The 21256-nt window shown below is 54.8% G+C and overlaps 3 protein-coding genes across 14 annotated transcripts; 1 reads left to right on the forward strand and 2 right to left on the reverse strand.

The window, feature by feature from the left end:
* Positions 1–403: 403 nt before the first annotated feature.
* On the reverse strand, positions 404–2123 carry B3GNT9 (UDP-GlcNAc:betaGal beta-1,3-N-acetylglucosaminyltransferase 9). Its single transcript, XM_090260243.1, has 2 exons — positions 2015–2123; positions 404–1684 (listed from the first exon to the last, which is right to left on the reverse strand). Exon 2 carries the CDS (start codon positions 1656–1658, stop codon positions 438–440), a length of 1221 nt encoding a protein of 406 aa, XP_090116369.1. The 5' UTR covers positions 1659–1684; positions 2015–2123; the 3' UTR covers positions 404–437.
* A 2763-nt stretch (positions 2124–4886) lies between these two features.
* Positions 4887–10767, reverse strand: TRADD (TNFRSF1A associated via death domain). 7 transcript variants are annotated; one of them, XM_090260446.1, is made up of 5 exons: positions 10697–10767; positions 7193–7351; positions 6072–6346; positions 5795–5990; positions 4887–5671 (listed from the first exon to the last, which is right to left on the reverse strand). In XM_090260446.1, exons 1-5 carry the CDS (start codon positions 10707–10709, stop codon positions 5361–5363), a joined length of 954 nt encoding a protein of 317 aa, XP_090116572.1. In that variant the 5' UTR covers positions 10710–10767; the 3' UTR covers positions 4887–5360. The 7 variants fall into 7 exon arrangements, with proteins under 7 accessions (XP_090116572.1, XP_090116579.1, XP_090116573.1 ...); XM_090260453.1 differs by lacking the exon at positions 10697–10767 and adding an exon at positions 10402–10485; XM_090260447.1 differs by lacking the exon at positions 10697–10767 and adding an exon at positions 10402–10461 and having other exon boundaries at positions 7193–8028.
* On the forward strand, positions 10065–21159 carry FBXL8 (F-box and leucine rich repeat protein 8). Of its 6 annotated transcripts, none has more exons than XM_090260442.1 (4): positions 10065–10236; positions 10977–11212; positions 19069–19264; positions 19855–21159. In XM_090260442.1, exons 3-4 carry the CDS (start codon positions 19113–19115, stop codon positions 20828–20830), a joined length of 1128 nt encoding a protein of 375 aa, XP_090116568.1. In that variant the 5' UTR covers positions 10065–10236; positions 10977–11212; positions 19069–19112; the 3' UTR covers positions 20831–21159. The 6 variants fall into 6 exon arrangements, 3 of the variants coding, with proteins under 3 accessions (XP_090116568.1, XP_090116566.1, XP_090116567.1); XM_090260440.1 differs by having other exon boundaries at positions 19073–19264; XM_090260441.1 differs by lacking the exon at positions 10065–10236 and adding an exon at positions 10547–10612 and having other exon boundaries at positions 19073–19264.
* Positions 21160–21256: the final 97 nt, after the last annotated feature.

Raw genomic sequence — 21256 nt, forward strand, 5'->3', positions numbered from 1 at the left:
CTATCCATGAAACTGAAGCCAGGTCTCCATACCTCTCGGTGGGATCTAGCCATGAGAAAGACCTGCATGTGTCTGCATCATCCTAGGGATTGCAAACCTAGGAGTGTGGTCAAATTCCACAGGCCCCTGCCACTAGGTTCTAGGAGGACTGGATATGTCCCCCTGCTTGACAAAGAGCCTGGTGTTCACCTCAGCCCTGGCTATTGCAAAGGGTTGTCATTAGATCAGCTCCCAGTAGGGAGACAGGAGCCAAGCTCAATCTTCATTCCCTTGGGACCCTGAGGAAGCACATGCCTGACACTCGAGCTGTTTCCTGACCTCTTCTGCCCCTTTTTTGGGAAGAACCACAATGCAGTAATTCTCCTGGGAACGCCCCCCTTCAAACTCCCACTAAATCCTGGGTCAGAATGAAGGGAGCTTGGGGTTGTGATAGATGACTAGGGACTCCACTGGAAGGAGCCAGCAGCGGCAGGCCATGGATGTGCACAGGCTGGCCCACGCGGTGTGTGCAGCAAGTGCCACATTAACCAGATGTCAGTGGCCGATAGTCCATGCACTACAACCAACTCCCGGTAAAAGCAGGGATCAAAGGTGCGCATGTGAGGCGCGGCTGAAGGCTGGGGTATGCCGAAGGTGCGGAAAGCAGGGTGAGGCTCAGGCGAGAGCCGCAGGCGCTGCAGACACATTCCCAGAAAGACGTCGTCGATGGGGAAGAGCTCAACCTGCGCGCAGGCGCCGGCCAGGCGGTGGAGCGTCGCCCCAGAAAACACGAAGCCACCGCCACCAGCATAGGCCGGGTAGGCGGACAAGCCATACACAGCCTCGGGGATGTAGTACTTGCTGGCTCGCACTCGGATTGGCCGAGCCTGTACAATCACGTCACCCGCAAGCAGGTCCTGCGCCGGATCCCGTGCTGCCAGAAACTGCAGCAGGTTTTCCACGTGCACGAACACGTCGGCGTCACCCTTAAAAACGAAGCGCACGTTGGGGCAGTATGCTGAGGCCCAGGCCAGAAAGTGGATCTCCTTGAGCGTTAGATTGAAGAAAGTGTCTTCGAAGCCCCAGAGCAGGATGTCTGCGTATGCGTGGTTCTCAGCACGTAGTAGGTCGCGCCAGTGTGTTTGTGTGCCCGCCCCCTCCGCTTCTGCCCAGTCTGAGTCCGCACCCCTGGGCACGCCCAACAAGAACACACGGCGTACCAGCGCCCCCTGCACGCGACCCTCAGCACCCCATGTCTGGCGCACAGCTTGGCGCCGCTCAAAGTCCGCGGCCACTGACTTGACCGCAATGAGCAGGTCTGGTCCCGTGCCGGATGCGCCATCTCCTGGGCACTTGTGCGGCTGGTTAATTAGCAGGGGGAAGCGTCGCTGGTCCTTGGCGCGCAGGTATCGACCAAAGTCAAAGGGTTCCGTGGGTGTGGGCATGGGTGGTTCCGGTGTATCCTCTTCATAGGCCCGCAGGGCTGCTCCCACGTCCGGTACCTGGAATGCTCGGAGCCGGGGGGTGGGCCCAGGCCCTGCCATCCCTTGCGCGCGCGCTCGCGGTGCGACAGTTGTAGGGGCCGTGCCATCTCGCTGCGCATAGAGCAGGAGGCCGAGGGCGGCGCCCAGAAGCAGCGTGATCAACGCATCCCGGCGTAGGCGCAGCCTCCGCTTCATGTTGGCTTGGTGGGCGCCCGCGCCCCCTGCAGAGAGACTCTGTCAGGCTTCTAGGTCTCCCCGCTCCTGCCCTCCACGGAGGTAGGGGGCGGGGGCCACCCTCTGGGGGTCTCTCAACTACCAGAGGTTCACACCCTTCCAGTGTCCTCACATTCTGGGCTCTGACACCCCTCCCTCCATCGGGATCAGCACCCTGAAAGGGCAAGAAGTCTTCCAAGCTGTCAACTCCCACCCTCTCAGCTTCGGCCCAGGACTGTACTCCCAAGGCCGGGGCAGGGAGAGGCAGAGCCTCAGCCCCACCCCCCTCCCGTCTTCCCAGCACTGAGGCCGAATACCTTCTACCCCTCACTACCCACCACGTAGGTCCTAGAGATCCCGACCCTCACGATCAGCCCTGGGGAGCGGCGCGGCCCCAGACGCTGGGACTTCCGGGGCTCAGCGCAGGGTCCCAAGGGTAGCCATGGACTGGCCTGGGCCAAATGCAGCGTTGGCAGGAAGGGGGACGGGGCCGCTGCCACGTGACCCTCCAGCTGTGCACGCCCGGACAGCAGGAGCTCAGCTCCACCCCTGCGCCCGCAGCAGGGAGTGCTGTCTCTGAGTGGGAACTAATCTCTGAGAGGCATCCTAACGGGCAACTCTTTCTAGGAATGCCTGGAGAGGTGGGGTCTGGTCTCAATACAGGCTCAAACTCTCCAAATCCGTTTCTCTGAGGGGCAGGAAAAAGCAGCCTCTCTGTTTGTCTCCCCACCCACCCCCTCAGATTCTCTGGAGTAGGGCAGGGCCTGGGCTGGCAGGAGGGCTATGGGGGCAGTCTGGTCTCAAATCACTGGGCCCAGCTTCCTAGTCATCGACCTGGCCATTATTCTAGCGCAGTCTTGGAAGTATCTTGCATCAGCTCTTGAGGAGCCCTGGTTCCACCAGGCAGGGCCCATTAACTGCCCCTGGGACGCATGGCTGTATCCTTCCTCCTGGTTCTGCCAAGACCTTCAACAAACATACACATACTAACAAGACACCTCATTCAGTTCTCTCAACAACCCTAACAGCAGTTCTTAGAGTTGATGCCCAGGGGGGTACACTGCCCCTCAGGGAGCTGACTTGCCCAGGATCATACAGGCACAGGCTAAGAGCACTGCCCCAGGTCTTCTGGAATTCAGCCCAGGATCCTTTTCTCTGTTATCGCTTGCTGCACTCCCCATCCATCCACTGGAACACAGGATCGGGCCAACCCTGTGGTTTTTTCACCTGTTAATTTCACAGGTGAGCACTTCAGTCTGTCTCTCCAGTGGCAGTTTTGAGTCCTCTGGTCCCTAGTGCCCCAGGCAAGCATAGCCTCCTGCAGGTAGAGAGAACAAAATCTGGGCCACTGCAGGCTAGACTGGGGAACTCCTGAAGTAGGCCAGTGAGCAAAGGGTTTGTTCCAGGACCCAGGTGGGCAGAGAGGAACACTGGAGACTGAGGACCCAGTCTTTGCCTAGTTCTGCTGCCAACTCCCTCTTCCTGAACTCAGAGCCTCCGGGTATCAATCCATGCAATGGTGCAGTGGAGCTTGGAGTAGATAGGCCCCCTCACCTTGCACCCCCACCCATCCTGTCCCAGAATTTGAGGACAGGCTGTGGGAACCAGCACTGCTACCCAAAAATCACCCTCTTTCTTTTCTTTTTAATATTTTATTTTTAGAGGGGAAAGGAGGGAGAAAGATGAAAGAAACATTGATGACAAGAAAATGAGAAATACATCAATCAGTTGCCTCTTGCGTGCCCCCAACTGAGAACCTGGCCTGCAACCCAGGCATGTGCCCTGACTGGGAATCGAACCCGTGACCTTTCAGTTCGCAGGCTGGCATTCAATCCACTGAGCTGCACCAGCTACACCATCCTCTTTCCAATGGCTATGCCTGCTCCTCCCAACAACTTCCCATCAATGTTCTCCCTTAAAAAGCAAACACTCCTCACTCTCCTGTTCACAGGCCCCTCAGGAGTCTGCTATTCTGGTTTTCTCTACTGCCTCACCTCCCATCCCTCCTGTGGTCTAGCTTCAGGCTGTACCCACTATGTCTCAGAAATACTCCCCATCTAGTAGCCTTTTCCCTGTCTCCAGCAAACACTCATCCTTGATTGATCTACAGTCTCTGTCACGGCAGGTGGGTATTCCCCTGGCTTCCAAATCTCCTGTTTTTCCTCCTTCCTCTTTGGGCTGCTTCTTTTCTGGTTAATGTCCTTTAGGACGTCCCCCTGGGCCACCCCACCCACTCCTGTCCATTTGTGAATCTTCAGCCTTGACCCTCTGCTGAACTCAAAATTATAGATCCAGCTGTCCTCAGACTCCCCCTGGATGTTCTACAGGAACATCACACCCAACTTGTTCCAAACAGAGTAAGTACTTCACCTCCTCCAGGCCCCCAACACAGCAGGAAGCCTCACTTCTCATTCAACCAGCAAAAGGCAGAAACTCGGGTTCTCTCTCACCTAACTCCTTATCCAGTGTCACTAGGCCTGTTATCCTTTGTCTGGAACAGCTCTCAGTGTTCATCCCTTCCCTCCATCTCTTCTACCACTGCCCCAACCCGGGCCACTGTCGTCTCTCTCTCTCTCTGCATCCTCACCGGCCTCCAGCCTCCACTCCTGAAACCCTTTAAAGGCTTCCCACTGACCTTGGGATAAAACCCAAACTCTGTAAAATGGCTTACCAGACCCCATGCTGCCTACCTCCCCCACTCACCAACCAGTCTCTGAAAATCCACCCACCCCTACATCCAGCCACTCAGACTCCATTCTTCTCACATCCCTCCCTATCCCCTCCCTGGGGACTTCACCTGTGGGTGGCTATGCCCAGGACGTTGCCCTCTCCTCAGCGTCCCCTAACCATCCTGTTCACACTCTTCTCTCTCCCAGGAAGCCTAACCTCTAGCCTGGGTTAGGCCCCTCCTTAGTGCTCCCACAATTCCTTGTAGTTTTCACATCAAGAAACAGGTACTATGCTCTTGTGGGTAGTTCAGTTGGTTAGAGCACCATCCCCATACACCAAGCTTGCAGGTTTGATCCCCACTAAGGACATATGCAGGAATCAACCAATGGATGCAAAAATATGTGGAACAGCAAATCGATGTTTCTCTCTCTCAAATCAATAATTGTTTTTTAAAAGAGGCAACCAATGAATGCATGAATGGGTGGGACAACAAATCAGTGTTCCTCTCCCTCCTCCCTCTAAAATCAATTAAAAAAAAAAAAAGGTAATGTTTTATTACTGTTGCTTAATATCTGGAGTCCCACACTGGGTGTGAACTGGGGGCAGGCAAGATTTGTCTAACTTGTTCACCACAGTATTTGCAGCACCCAGGATGATGCCTAAAACACAGCCTGTGTGTAATGAGTGTTCAATGAGAGAAGAGGTAAGGGCTGGCTGGAAGCCTTTCTTCTGAGGTGCGTGAGGTGAGGATGATTTCTGTAGCAAATCACCCCCACATTCTGTCTCTGGTAGTTTCTGGGGCAGAATCCCCAATGGCACTTCAGTAGGCATGGTGGGTGCTTGTCTGCCTCCTTGAGAAGGCAGTCAACTCTGCCCAGCAGCCCAACTAAGTAGGGTTGTAGGTCCTGTGGATGAACAGCTCAGCAATAGCAGCAGAAGGGACCCTAGGGCCATTCAGGTGCTTCAAACCCTGGCCGGGCAACTAGCTGACCGCCCTTTTGTCTGGTACCCATCCTAGGCCAGGCTGCCATCGGGATTCGCCAGGCCCAGCAAGTCCTCCGCCAGGCTGGTGAGCTCGTTCTCCTCGAGTGCCTCCACCAGGCGCTGCAGAGTTGCTCGGCGGCCCTCGGCCTGAATGAAACGCCTTAGCAACTGGAAGGCCTGCTCGTACAGCCCCTCGCGCTCGTATTCATAGGCCAGGGAGTCGAGGACTGGGTCCCGTAGCGCACGACAGCCTCGCTGCAGAGAGCGCCCAACTTTGCGCCATTTGAGGCCCACTGAACGCGCAAACGTCTGTTGGTCCTGCAGGCTTAGCGGCCGGTTCACTGCAACGGAGTGGGAAAGCGGAGTGAGCTAGCGGAAGAGGTGGCGGGGCAGAGCTATACCCTTCCATTCCCGCCCTGCAATTTCCCGGTGACATTGCCTCTGCATCTCCTAGTACACCTCACCTACAGGCTGACCCTGGAACAGAAAAGTCTGGCCAGATGGTGGCGGTGGCGGCTTCTCCTCCGACACAGTGGAAGCCAGGGACTGCGAGGGGACTGGGGCTACCTCCACGTTGCCACCTTGGCCTCCAGAGCCGCACGTCAGACTCCGGAGCGCATCCTCCAACTCAGCGAGTTCCTCGTCCCGGAGCCTGTCAGGCTAGGGAGGGCAGTGTGACGTCAGTGGGGGGTCTTAGCTTTGAATACCTGCCCCACCCGCTCTGGACCCGGCCCCGCACACCTTCTGGGCAAAGATGCAACTCAAACAACGCTCCTCATCCGTCAGCAAGGCGTCTAGCTGCTCCGCGCCGGCGCGCAGCTCCAGTTGCAAAGGCACGGAGCGCAGGGTAAGCGCCGCGGCCAAGCAGCCCTCCAACGCGGCACGCAGCGCCCCCTCGCGGTAGGCGCGGAGGAAGCGGGCACAGGGCTGGCGTCCGCAGAAACGCAGCTGCACAATCAGCTGCTCATCACTGCGGTGAATCTTGAGCATCTGCAGCGCCTCTGGGCTCCCGCTCTCTGCGGAGGTGGGCAGTCAGGAGCCAGACGGTCCCCATAAGGGGCCGTCCTCTAATCCGTTGGAGGAGGGGTGAAGCCGGTGGTCAGAATCCCTCCCTACACCCAGACCTAGGAAGGCGCGGTTACTCCATAGCTCCCAGCCAGAAAATAAAACTGTGATGCCAGAATGAAGGCAGGACCTATCACAGGGAGTGGGTGCCATCCTAGCACCATCCCTGGAGCCCCAAATTAAAGTGGGCAAAAGGGACATAGGGAGAGGATTTGCAACACAGAGAGGGGTGGATGCCCCGGGCAGCCAAGCCATCTGGGTAGGTGGCCAGTGGAGCAGGAAAGGAGTAGGAGGTCTCAGGTCTTCGGCCTCCACCAAGTGCAGCTACCGCTGCCCCTGAAGGAGAGTAGGACCCCCCAACTGGCTTCAATCTCCTGTCGCCTTTGCCCTGACATGAGAAAGGGGCACCTGAGAGGTAGTTACTGGGAAGGGGTCTTGGGCAAGGAGGGCTGCAGTGAGAGAGGAAAAGAGAAGAGAGATGTGTGATTAGAAGAAAGCAGTGAGCGGGCAGGTATGGGGCATGGGGGACATCAAGCAGGGGGACGTTAGTGCACATATAAGTAGATCATACACAGACACAAGGACACATGTCTACACCCAAGGGCACACATGAATGATAAAGAAGACAGCCTAAATAACCAGTCCACCTCCACTCCTTCCCATCAAATCTTTTCCCTAATACAGTGGTTAAGCACGAGTCCACAGAGTTGAAGAGGTGGGGGGGGGGTCTCAGCCCCTGGCCCCACCCACAAAAGGCCCCAGGCCACCCTTTCTCTCCAAATGACCCAACCACACACCTGCCAATACAGTCCGCAGAGCCCTGTACACCGCCACCTTCTGCTGGGGGTGAGTGTAGGCATCCGATAGGACCACCTTGTCCAGCGAGGACTCCACAAACAGGTAGGCGCTGCCCACCCACTCTTCGAGCCCATTTCGCCCAGCTGCCATCTTGTCTCCTGGAGGTGCAGATAGGCATCTAGATCACCCCCAACCCAGCCCTGGAGATAACTGTCCAATGTCACATGGCCCAGCTGTCCCCACCCAGTTGGCACACTTGTGAGGGTAAGTTCATCATCCTACAGGCAGCCCCATGTGTGTCTAGCTCTGCACAGCCCAGCCCAGCTCAGCCCAAACATGCAGTGAGGGCTCTCCCTCCACTGATTTCTCAGAGAAATGGCCCAGAGTCACAGTGGCGAGAGAGGTGAGGTACTATCCTGTAGTGGAGGCAGAGAAGTTATGTGCCCCCTCCTCAGGCCAAGTTGTCTCTCTTACCAAAGCTGACAGAAGACATCTTCCTGGATGGTACACATGCCCCACAGCCAACTGAACCCATGTCCTGATATGCCCTCAGCTTAAACTTGAACCCCTAGGATCCCTTAGGGGACAGTTCCCCTGTCCCATCACAGCAGTTTTCTCACCTGTGTTCCTACTATATACATTCTGACTTCATTTCAAAGGATACCTGTAGTTTGTGCCTGCCCAGATTCTTTTCCCCAATCTTGACTGACTTTGGGGGACTTCTCTTCCCTCTTCTTAATCCATGTGCCTGTTGGGAGGTTTAACCACACTCCCTAGCTCCAGGTGTGGGCATGGTAAAACAGGTCTGGCCAATCTGCATATTCCATTCACCTTTCTGAAATGATTAGTTCAGAGCTGAGTAGGTTCAAGTTGGAACAAGCAACCTGTAACTTTGGCTGGATCAATAGGAACAAGGCACTCTTTTCCCTTCCCTTGGGGCAGAGCTGGAAGGAAGGTCTCCCTTTTTTTGCCACTGCTTGAGAGGAGCCTGACTGAGAATGAAACGGATACAGAAAGAAACAGAGCCCATAGAGAAAGAGGTGCACTCCTAACCACACTACGCCCCTGGCTCTAGCTGCACCCTGGACTTTTCAGTTATGTGAGCTAAATCATTCCTTTTTGTTCTAAAGTGTAAATACTTAGAGCTGGGCCCTTTTCTTACGTAACTCAAATTGTTCTATTACAGATTCCATCCCTGTTCAGAGCAAGGGCCCCTTGGGTCTATTATCTCCTCCATCCACTAAAAATATCCTAGCCCTAGACCAGGGGCCAAAATTCCCAGCCAGGGAACCCTGCACTGAAATTTGGTTCAGTGTCCTCCCAGTTATTGTGCCATGAGGACTGCCTCTTCCTCCAAACCACAATTCAGATAACATCCCACACTTATCTTATAAACATGGGCTCAAGGCCCACCTCCTGCCCCATCAGCCATACTTCTTTACTCTCTGTTCTTTGGCATTTGTATATGGTGGGCTAGGAGCAGTGCTGAGCCCCAGCTGTCAGCACCCTGGACTGACTCACTGCTCTGGACAGGACAGATGGGGTGGCCCCAGCTGGCAACTGTTTACATGAGGGACAGGGAACCTCAGAGGAGGGATGCCAGGAGGAGCCAGGAACACAGCTTTGGACATTGTTGGGGATGCTATGTTTCAGATCTGCCCCAGACCATAACACAAGAGCCAAAGTCAGGACAGTAACTGGGCAGGGGCCATGCAGCATCACCCAGGTCTGGCAAGAAAAATACCTGGGTCTGAGGACAGGGACATGCCTTTTGAGCCTCCCTCCCCAAACCAATAACCTTTTGATAGAAAACATATTAATACTTGTGTATTTACCCAAAACAATGGTCTATGGAGATGGGGGGAGAGTTGGGTGATATCAATTTTCATTGTATTTAGCAATATTCTGCTTCATGCAAAATAGACACATTTCCTTTGTATTAAAAAGGCAAAATAATTTTTTCTTAAAAAGCAAAAAGTGAAACAAAAAACGAGGTGACTCCTGCCCTGGCTGGTCTGGCTCAGTGGATTGAGCATCAGCTTGAGAACCAAAGGGTCCCCGGCCCTATTCCCAGTCAGGGCACATGCCTGGGTTGCGCTGGCCAGGTCCCCACTTGGCAACCACACATTGATGTTTCTCTCTTTCTTTCTCCCTCCCTTCCCCTCTCTCCAAAAATAAATAAATAAAATCTTAAAAGTGCATTTTAAAAAAGCAAACGGGGTGAGTCCCTGTAGGTGACAAGTGAGGCCAGGTAGGAAGACAAATGGGGAGCCCTGGGGAAGTGGTCCAGGGGGGTAGAAGACTGTAAAAACCTGCCCTGGAAAATTTGCTTTTTCATGTTTCTTAGTCCCCTGAGTTCAGGGTGCTGACCAGATGGATGGATGTCGCTCTGCCCCAAGGGGTGGAAGTGGGGGGCAGGACAGAGTCAGAGTCTGCCCAGCAGGCCTTCCAGGAGGCCACTGGAAACCTGGAGGAGGGGGGACGCTCCATCACACTAACTAGTACTGGACAAATGGGGAAAATCAAACAGGTCTGCTAGGGCCCTTGGCTCTCATGTCCCCTTGGGAACTCCTTCCTGCGCTCCTTCCATAGACTCCCCTCTTCCGGAAGCCCGCGCTTCGCCCTCCTGGAGTCCGCCTCTCTTTGGGCCAGGCCAGGCTGGGTCCTGGAAACGCTTAGCTGATGTGAGACTGAGGGACACGTGGATCCCGACTCAAGAAAATACGCTCCTGCCACCAGGAGCCAGCGCCCCATTAACATCCCCAAACAGTCCCGGGCAGCCTCACCTCCGGCAGGGAGGGCAGCGACAGCCTGAGGGTGTGACCACTCGAGGACTGAACTCGTGCGACTTCCAGCATCCAGACAGGAGTGTCCCCTACTCACTCCCAAGCCTCGCGCTGGCCCACCCCCGTGCCGGGATTTCGCACGCGCCACCGGCAGGGGCGGGCAAGAGGTCTCCGCTTACCTGCTTTCAGAACCAGCCCGCCCTCTCACGTGCGGCCTCTCCAAAGCCCCTTGTGACAATAAACCGGCGAGGACCAAGGTCTGTACCCTCTTTCCCGCCTCCCCTGGAAACAGCCCAATAGGCCGCTGCTGCCACCTGGCCCCGGCAGCCGCGGGTGACAGCAGCACCGCACCCACGCTGCCGAGCCAGGATCCACCGCTGTTCTCACCAGCACCGGGAAGCCCACCCACCCTCTGCACGAACCTGGCCGCCCTGGCCCGGCCCGGGTTCCCACGCCCGCCCGGCTCCACTGGATTCGCGCTGCTTCCGGGTGTGCGCGGAGCGCTGGGGCGGCTCCCCAGCCCGAGCCGCCCCGTCCGCCCGGCGTCCCGCCTCCCCCCACCCCCTCCCGGGCTTCCCGCGGCTCCCTCCCTCCCGCTTTTAAGAGCTTCTAGTGGTTCAGGGCTTAGCCTAGGTATATGCGTAAGTGTGCTGCTGGTAGCCAGCTCCCGTCTCCCTTCCCCTAAGCATAACTTGTTTGAAGTTTATCTTGCACAACCTTTGCAGAACATCCGGCACTGACATCTGGTATTTCGTGACGGATACGCTCCGGCCGAGCATAATCCTCCGCTTCCTGGAACCGTCACCAACCTTCAGATGTGCTGCCCTATTGCAGCACCCTCCCAATTTCCCGCCTGAAAATCTGCTATATAAACCCTGCCCTAAACTCCATTCGGGGCCGGCGCCATTTTGGAGACATAGTCTCGCCCGGCCGCAGGCAATAAATCCTTTGCTTTCCCTAACCACTGTCTCCAAGGGATTCATTCTTGCTAGTTCAGCCGTAAAGTTTTTGGAGGCCCCAGCGAGATACCCTCTCCGGAGTACAGTGCCGACTTCGACAGACCCCCTGTGGACTCAGTGGATCCCGTGCGGTTCTCTGAATGGCGACGAGACTGTGGCCACACGCTCAGACTTCAGAGCATCCCTCGTGCCTTCGTGAATTGTACGGGGCCACGGATCTCCCCAGCGGTCTGGAATAGGGACAACAAAGGCGGACGACTAGGCTTGGCAACAGGTGAGTGGGAGCCGTTGGGGACTCCCGTCATCTGTGGGCTAGTGCCCCTCCACACCTGGACGCAGGTTCGAGTTTAATTTTCCCTTGGCGGATATCTGTTTGGTCTGCAATAGTCGGACCTGTCGGTCAATGAGCTCTGTGGAATCAGGTTTACTGGAGTCCAGACTGTGAACGGGGGAGGGACACTGTTTAACCTCTGTATGTCTGTGAAGTGAGTGGGTGAGGAAGATTAGGGCTTGCCGCTAATTCATCCAATTTGTGGCTCCACAGCTGCCGCTATGGAGTCCAAGTGGGCCCCAACCTGCGGTTCCTCCACTGGTCATAAGGCATAACAGCTGATTAACCCAGACTCTGCATGGGCGGCCTTAGCTAAGACGGCCTAAGTCCATGTGAGAGGAGAGGCCAGGCAGGCGTCAGAGTGACTCCTTCTGAGGAGCACCCCACCCTTGTCTGTCTGTGCCAAGAGTGGGGTCACCGTCCCTTGTTTGTCATCCCGATCCTTGTTCTCTTCCAGGGACTGTGTGTCCTTGGAACTGCAATCTTAATCCTCATGGGGGGTTGTCAAACAACCCACCGTCCTTGACTGCATGCTTAACAAGTTTGGCAAGGGGTTTGGCTATAGGGGGGCAGGGGATGCTCCCGTGAATCCTGGCACTCTGCGGACTCTCTGTGAATTAGAATGGCACACTTTTGGGTCGGCGGGCCATCTGAGGGCACGTTAGATGTTGCCACCATCAGTCGGGTCTGCAAAGTAGTCTTTGGCAATCCAGGACACCCTGACCAAATAGACTACGTTGTTCGATGGTTAGAACTGGCCGAGGCCTTACCCCCTTGCCTGTGCAGGTGTGCAGGGGCAGAAGCTTGAAGAGTCCTCTTGACATGGCAGGCATGCATAAAAACCGCTGTGAGGGCCCACCCGTCTAGCCACCGTGAGGACTCCGGACTCCCCAGAAAAGAGCCACCACCACAACAGCCTCCTCTTCCCTCAGCCTCAGAAGAAGATCATTTCCTCCAGCCTCCCCCTTATGTCGGTGTCCCTCAAGAAAGTTATCCTCCACACCTCGAGGGAGGCCTGGACAGCTCCAGTGGCCAACTTGGGGACCCTAGTCCCCTTGCCTCCTCTCTCTGCTCCTGGCAGCTGCCTCCCCTGTCCACGAGTGAGGCCCAGGCAGCTGTCCCGGTCCCTCCCTTGAGAGAGGCTGTGGGCCCCGGCCACTGGACCACCCCTATCTATGTTCCCTTCTCTACCAGCGACCTGTCTAACTGGCAAGCTCACAATTCCCCATTCTTGGAACAGCCCCGGGCCCTTACAGGCCTTTTTCAGTCGATTGGCTGGCCCCACCGACCGACATGGGAAGACTGTCAGCAACTCCTCATGACCCTGTTCCTTATTGAAGAAAGAGAACTCATCCTTAAGGCAGCCAGGGAGGACGTTAGGGCCTGGGCTGTAGGAATGGAGCCAGGGAAGGAAGCAGCAGTTCAGGCAGCTCTGCCAGACCTGCCCCTCACGACTGGGATCCAAATAGCCCTGCTGGAGTTGAGGCCCTCTGGGCTCATCACCAAGCCCTCTTACAGGCCATGATAAAGGCTGCCAAGAAATCCACTAATTTGAATAAAGTTTTGGAAGTCATCCAGGGCTCCACGGAGAGAGGACTACCAGATATACACTCCTTTAGACCCGAGGCTCCAGAGAATGCCCACACCATCAACCTGGCATTCATCACTCAGGCTGCCTCTGACATACGGAAAAAGCTGCAGAAACTAGAGGGTTTCACTGGCGTGAATATGAGCCAGCTTCTCGAAATTGCTACAAAGGTGTATTTGAACTGAGATGAAGCTGACAAGAAAAAGGAGATTGAAAAGGAAAAAGACAAGCTTGAGCACTTGCCGCCGCTCTCCGGAAAGCCCTGGATTCGCAGCCATCAAACGCCTGGAAGAAGGACAAAAGCAAGGAAGCAAAACAAAAGGGATGGCAGGGAGGAAGTCTGACCTCGGATCAATGTGCCTGTTGCAAGGAAAAGGGGCATTGGAAAAATGAGTGCCCAAAACGAAAGAAAAAATCTTGGCCTGTTACAGGCTGGGTGGGAACCAGCACAAGAGGCAATAGTCCATTGTAGAGGCCACCAGAAGGGAAATGGGGAAATTGAGACTGGAAATCGACTAGCTGATCAAGCAGTGAGGGAGGCAGCACTACAGGAGAGAGGCCAAGCCCTGGAGTCATCCATCCCCTCCCTCCTAATTGCTTCAGAGCCTCCTCACTATTCTCAAGCAGAAAGGAACTGGGCCCTGGCTGAAGGGGCCGAGGAAAAAGACTGCTGACTGCTGCTCCCGGATGGTAGAACTTTCGTTCTGAGCACTGTAGGTCTCCAGCTGACCACCGAATTGCACCGAACCTCTCACTGTGGAAAAGGGGCCTTGGCAGCCTCCTTAAAGAGAGACTACTACATCCCCAACCTATGGGCTGTTTGTGCATCAGTAGCAAAGCATTGCAGGACCTGTTTAAAAAATAACCCGAGGACAGGACAGTCCCAACCACTGGCAATTCGCCAGCAAGGCACATAGCCATTTGAGGATGTAGAGGTGGACTTCACTGAGGTCAGTCCAGCTCTGGGAGGCTACAAGTACCTCCTGGTCCTGGTACGCACTTATTCTGGATGGACGGAGGCAGTCCCCTACCTGCACGGGAAAAGCTAGGGAAGTAGCAAAGGCTGTCCTAAATCTGGTCATCCCTTGCTATGGCACGCCCCTCAGCATCGGGTCTGACAACGGCCCCGCATTCATAGAGAGGTTGTTCAGGCAGTGGCCCATGCACTCCACATCCAGTGGAACCTCCACACGGCCTACCGACCTCAGAGCACAGGTCAAGTAGAACGCATGAACCAGACCCTAAAGCAAACTTCTCAAGTTCCATCAAGAAACCGGATCCCCATTGATGGAACTCCTGCCCTTGCTTTATTCAGGGCCAGATGTGCCCCGTATTCAGATGGGCTGACCCCCTTTGAAATAGTCTATGGAAGACCACCCTCTCTAACACCCTGGATCAGGGATTTGCAGGTTAAAGGGAACTAACCCTAATTGACCAATTGCAGGCACTTCAAAGGACCCTGGCAGTCATTTGGCAAAGGGTTCTTGAGTGCCACTCAATACCGGTGGTAACCCCCCTACACCCTTACGAGCCGGGGAATCAAGTACTAGTAAAGGTCTGGAAAAGACAACCCTTAGGTCCTCTATGGGAAGTTCTCATACTGTTACTCTTACAACCCCCACTGCTGTCAAGGTCACCGGTGTAGCTGCATGGATCCACCACACCAGGACGAAGCTCTGTCCTCCTCCGGAGAAACCCGAAGAACAATTCCGGACCCCAGTGACTCCATCTGAGTCCACATTTCCCCGAAGATCAAGATGCCTCGAGAAAAAGCGGCAAGAATTGCAGCAGGAGTCCTCTTGAGCCTGGGAGTCCGTCATCCAGCAATTTGGGTTGGGTTCGCCCTCAGTCTCACCCTCCATGCAGCCACAGCTCCAGCCCCCTTGAACTTCCGCATCATCGAAACCGGAACAGGCAGGCTGATAGCGGAACAAGACAAGAATACAACTAACCAGCCGCTGATATTCAGACTCCACCTCGAAGACTTCTTCCCCCACAACCCTAGGTGGCACAGAAATATTTACTTTTGCTCAAGTCGGAAGCCAAGGCAAAACTGCTACAGCATAAAAGACTTCTTTTGCCCCTTATAGGGGATGCGAAGATCTTGGACTTTGGGCAGCAGGAGGCTACTGGAAAAATAACCAAAGATTCCTAAAGGTAGTATACCTCCCCCGGGTAAGTGGAAAAGCTGCTACACCCCTAAGCCTGACCATCGTGAACCTGGGAGATAGCACTTGGACTGGAACAAGTCATCACTGGGGCCTACAAATCCATACCTTGCCATTCAATGGCCCTGACCAAGGCACCTTCTGTACTATCCTAGCCAGATCTCCTGCTTGCCAACACACACACAGTTCCCCAGCTCCTGGGACTACAGCAGGATTCACTCCTGCCCCGAAGACCAAGCCAAGCACCTGCCCACTGGGACCAAGTCAACCACACTGGCAACCAACAGGTCGACTCACAAGAGGGCACCCCCAGGCTACCTCGGCATGGAAATGACCCCCGGGAGCCCTGTTTCTGGGCTAGTAGTAGCCACCCACCAGGCCCTGAGCCAGAGCCAACCCGATACCGCTGAGGACTGTTGGCTGTGCCTAAAAGCCAGGCCTCCCTTTTATACCGCAGTAGGCGCGGCTGCCAATCTGACCTCTACTGCAACCCAGTGCTCTGAAAATGCCTCTGCTTCACTGCTACTAATCGAAGAAGTAATTGGAAATGGAACCTGTATCAAGCATTCTGGGACTGACCCACGAACCTACCCATGCCCTTAGCACTTGCTAAACCTGTCTGCACTATGAACATCCTGCTCCCTGCCTCCCAATATATCCAGGCCCCTGAAGGAAAGAAATTCATTTGTCCAGGAGGCATCAACTTGTGTTTAATGGAAGAAACCTTGGCATCAGGGCCCTGTATCTTGGCCCAATTTCTCCCACAAGTAACTGTCTATGCTGGGTGGAAAGATAATCTGCTCTTCCTTCCCTCGGAAGAGCCTCTGGTGCGAAGAGTGGCCATCCTTCCTGTGCTATCTGGAACCGCCCTAGCAGGATCACTCGCTGTTGGGACCGCAGGACTCATTACCAGCCATACTGGACTCACGGCTCTCTCTACAGCAGTTGACCAGGAACTTCTGTCCTTGCAAGAGACAATCAGGGAAATAACCACTCAGCTGGAGTCCCTGGGCGAAGTAGTCCTGCAGAACCGAAGAGGCCTAGATCTCCTCTTCATGAAACAGGGAGGCCTCTGCGCCGCCCTAGGGGACGCATGTTGCTTCTATGCCAACTGAACAGGAGTTATCCGAACTATAAAGGATCGCATAGACCAGAGAGAGCAAGACTGACAACGAAATTCATCATGGTACCAGAACATGTTCAACTGGATCCCATGGATGACCACCCTAGTATCCAGTCTCACCGGGCCCCTGCTCCTTTTCCTCCTGGTGGTGACCGTCCTTCCTTGTGTCCTCCCATACATTACTCAGTGCCTCAGGGCCAGCATTGAAGATACCCAGCTCCTCATCCTTGCCACCAAGCCCCTCCCCGAAACTGAGGTTTAACTGCCCCAAGATAGTTCCTGGACTCTCCTTAAAGTATTAGTCAAGGGACTAGATAGGGGATTATGTAAGAGCTTCTAGTGGTTCAGGGCTTAGCCTAGGTATATGCATAAGTGTGCTGCTGGTAGCTAGCTCCCGTCTCCCTTTCCCTAAGCATAACTTGTTTGAAGTTTATCTTGCAGAACATCCGGCACTGATATTTGGTATTTTGTGACAGATACGCTCCGGCCAAGCATAACCTCCCGCTTCCTGGAACCATTATCAACCTGCAGATGTGCTAGCCTATTGCAGCACCCTCCCAATTTCCCGCCTGAAAATCTGCTATATAAACCCTGCCCTAAACCCCATTCGGGGTCGGTGCCATTTTGGAGACATAGTCTCGCCTGGCCACAGGCAATAAATCCTTTGCTTTCCCTAACCACTGTCTCCGAGTGATTCATTCTCACTAGTTCAATCGTAACACACTGTCCTCCACAGCGAGTCCCCAGCCTCTGAGCAAAGCCCACCTGGTCAGCTGAGCAGGTAAGACCCTGGCGTCCTAGATTAGGCAACAGGGAAAACTACCTGCGGCAAGGGACTTCGGGGACTTGGGGCACTTAAAGGCCACAGGGCTTCAGGGTGAGAGCTGCCCCACCTTCTCCAGTGGGAAATGGACAGATCAACAAGTGGATGTCCCCTAGGGACCAGAATTTTCTGGTGTCTTCTGGGGGATTGAGCTCGATAATATCTGATCTCTGCTACCTCCTGACACTCAGGACGGAGTGGTCGTGGGTCCCAGGTTCAAGCCTCATCAAGGATACATGATCTTCCAGGATACATATCCAGCAGGGACCGTTAGCCTGGAAAATATAAAACTGGCAAGTGGTGTGAAACGTGTACGAAAACCTTCAAGCACCTTAAAATAAAATTGGCAACTTAAAAGAGGACATACGCTTTCCAACAACGCTGCCCAGGAAGGGCCACGCTCCAGCGTGGATCTGCGGAATCCCAACTGAGTCTAAACTGCCCAATGGGAGCCTGGGCTGCAGAGCTCAGGATAGAAATTTGAACCCAGGGAACTTCGGGCTCCAGAGCCCCGAGCTTTTCTCCCACCCGTGTTTCTTTGGAAGTACCCAATATGTCTGCCTGTTGAGTGGGGAAAAGAAAGGAGCCTTCTCTCTCAGGGCAGATTCAGTGGTGCACCACTCACTCTTCCACTTCCTGATTGGCTTATGGCCCCTGCCAATTAAAAGTCTTCTCTGATGCTCCTGCCCTATTAACCTTATTGTCACTCTAGTGCAGTAGTTCTCAACCTTTGGGGGTCGAACGACCATTTCACAGGGGTCGCCTAAGACCATCGGAAAATACATATATAATTACATATTGTTTTTGTGATTAATCACTGTACTTTAATTATGTTTAATTCCTAACAATGAAAATACATCCTGCATATCAGATATTTACATTACGATTCATAACAGTAGCAAAATTACAGTTAGGAAGTAGCAACAAAAATAATTTTGTGGTTGGGGTCACCACAACATGAGGAACTGTATTAAAGGGTCGCGGCATTAGGAAGATTGAGAACCACTGCTCTAGTGACAGACCTGGCTAGTACGGGGTTTCTCAACTTGGCACATGTGGAGTAAATCAGCGCTTGTTGAAATTCAGATTCCTGGGCTCTACTCTTTCCTCAGAGCCTGATGTAGTAGGTGGGGCCGTGGATTTTGTATTGGGAACAAGTGTCCGAGTGATTCTGAGGCCTCTTGTGGTTTCAGAAGCCCTCATTTCAGTGATCCTTCGGGGGGAGTGAGGCTGGGACCCATCCTTCTCTAGCACTCTGGGTCGAAGCTGGTAGGGAAGCAGTTCAGTTACCCCTGGAAGGCCAATCTGGGTATCTCTGAATGCGTGTATAGGGAGGCAAGGGAAGGTGAGGCAGGCTCTCTGAGCTGGAAGGGAGGACCCGGTTGTTCCGAGTCAGGGCCTGTGCAGCCGCCCTTAACTTCCTAGAGAAGACTTTAGTAACTGGTAGAAAGTTGATAGCATTGTCCAAAATCAGGGTATTGGGCTTTATCAACTTCAGGCATAGGTGGTGATTGTGTTCCTTCTAATACTGTATAAAGCGGTGATTTTCTTTCAACATATGTTAACATAGTTTAAAGAAGAATCAGAAATCCTTCGCCATCCAGGGCCAACTTCATGGTTCTGAGACTTACACAGTAGCATAGGGCCCCATGCTTGGTTTAATAACTTGGTCACATGCTCTGCTCTCACTGACTTGAAGTTCATAATAATGTTTTCTTTTAAGTATTTTATTTATTTTTCAGGGAGAGGGGAGGGGAGGGAGAAAGAGAGGAAGAGAAACATTGATCGAGAGAAACATCAATAGGTTGCCTTTCGCACACACCCCAACTGGGGATGGGGCTGGAAACCCAGGCATGTGCCCTGATAGGGAATTGAATGGGCAACCTTTCAGTTGGAAGGTTGGTGCTCAATCCGCTGAGCCACAGCAGCCAGGGCTATAATGATGTTTTGAATAAAGAGTGCCACATTTTCATTTTTCACTGGGCTCAGTAAATTATGTAGCAGCTCCTGGGCCACAGGCATTTCCATATATAGGCTCTGGTGTTCCCCTCAACACTCCAGCTTTCCTGAACCCACGGACATCCCTCTCTCTCCAAGCCAGAGCTTCTGGTAGCACCGGAACTCCCACCACAGGCTGGGCAATGGCTGAGCCTGGAGAGCAACTGCCGGAGGAGGTGCTGGTGCTCATCTTCCGCCACCTGCCCCTGCGGGACCGTGCTGCTGCCGCCAGGGTATGCAGAGCCTGGGCTGTTGCTGCCACCTGCAGCGCTGTGTGGCATGACACGAACATCAGGTAAGCCCCTTCCTCCCCTCCTTCCTCCTGCCACCTTCCCATCTTCTCCCCCTCTACGTGGACTCAGAGGTTGGGGAAATTCAAGTGACTCTCCCCATATTAAAAAGCATAATCATTACTAACATTTCTTGACTGTCTACTATGTATCAACCATTGTCCTAAGTACCTTGCATATATTAATAGATATTATTATTATCTCCATTGCACAGATAGGAAATTGAGGCAGAGAGAATTAATCACTCCCTACAAGTCACTCAGGTAGGGAGTGGCAGAGGCAGAATGTTAACTTGGCCATGTGCATTTCCTTAGAGAGCTCCGAGAAAACCCAGTTCCTAAAACCCTGGCTCTCCCTGCCAGGGTTTGAACTCATGGCAAATGCATCTTCAATCTTCTAAAGGGATAGGTGAGGAGTTTCCACCTAGCGTTAGCCGCTAGCTTGAGGTAACCAGGCATGTTTGGGACTGGGAGGTGTGGGTAGGGAGCAGAAAGGCAGGATGGTAGCTGGAACCCAGGCTGAGGGATGGGTAGTGGCTTCTCCTCTTCTCGAGGGGACACAGCCGATGCCTTTTCTCCACCACTCTAACCCCAAGTTGCGACTGTGAGGGAGAAGGCACGCTGCCACCATATCTGTCTGCCTGCCTGGACCACATTCACAACCTGCAGCTGGAATTTGAGGCTTCGAGGGAGCCGAGCCGCCGGGTGGCCACAGAGCTGCTGACCGCACTTGCGGGCCGTACCCCAGGGCTTCGAGGTCTGCGTCTGGAGTGCCTGGGAGAGAAGCCGCTCTTTGATGCAGGCCGCGACGTCCTGGACGCTGTGCACGCCATCTGCCGGGCCGCTCCAGCGCTGCGTCACCTCGACCTGCGGCGCTTGCCCTTCACTCTGGACGACGCGCTCGTGCTGCAGTTGGCACACGGCTGCCCCGAGCTCCGCAGCCTTTTCCTGAATAATGGTACTCTGGTGGGCAGCGTGGGGCCGGGCTCCGTGCTCGAGCTAATAGAGGCCTGCCCGCGCCTGTGCACCCTCGGCCTGCACCTGGCCAGCCTGTCACATACCGCCCTCGAGGTGCTGGCGGCACCACACCGCGCGCCTTTCGAGCTCCTGGCCCTGCGGTGCGCCTGCCCAGAGGACGCACGCGCGCCCCCTCTGCCCAACGAAGCCTGGGCCGCTTTGCGCCGCCGCCACCCTGGACTGGTTGTGGAAATGGAACTGGAGCCAGCACTCCCTGCTGAGAGCGTGACTCGAGTCCTGCAACCTGCAGTGCCAGTGGCTGCTCTACGTCTCTGCCTCTCTGGGGACACTGTAGGTCCCGTGCGCTTTGCAGCCCTATACTATCAGGCGACCTTGCGCGTGCTCGAGGTGCGTGCTGCTGCCTCTGCCGAGCTAGATGCTGCGCTGGAGTTGCTAGCGGCGCGCTGCCCCGGCCTGCGGGAAATTCACTGCTTCTGCGTGGTGCGACCCTCCGTCTTGCACGCCTTCCGCACGCACTGCCTGCGCCTGCATAGCTACACGCTCAAACTAAAGCGGGAGCCTCATCCCTGGCGGCCCACCCTTGTGGAGGGATGAGGCAAGACCTCTCCCGCCCCCAGCAGGCGCGTGGCCTCGGAGATGCTGGGTGGGTTTGGCCAAGCGCGCCCCAACTGCTAACCTGCTCCTTCAACACTCTGTGTGGCCTCTTGTGTCTCTTGGGTATTGCAGGGCTGGGTGGGGGGTCGCCTTGAGTCTACCTGATGCTCTCAACTTACGCAGATGCCGGATGTCCCTCGGCACCCTCCTCCAACCTCCCTTCGCTGTGAACGCTATGCTAGCTCCGGAGGCCCTGGCGTGGGGTGGGAGAGGAGGGCACTGGCGCAAGCCAGGGGTGAGTGTGAAATAAATCCTGCAATATCTCAGCATCCACTGAAAGACCGGGCCCGCTCTGAAGGGGTATGTCAGGGATCCCAGAGATCTGAGGAACCGTTCGGACGGGAGTGGGAGAGATTGAGACCTCAA

The sequence above is a fragment of the Furipterus horrens genome, unplaced genomic scaffold (genome assembly GCF_987537825.1).
Source record: "Furipterus horrens unplaced genomic scaffold, mFurHor1.1.pri manual_scaffold_13, whole genome shotgun sequence".
Taxonomy (NCBI): Eukaryota; Metazoa; Chordata; class Mammalia; order Chiroptera; family Furipteridae; genus Furipterus; species Furipterus horrens.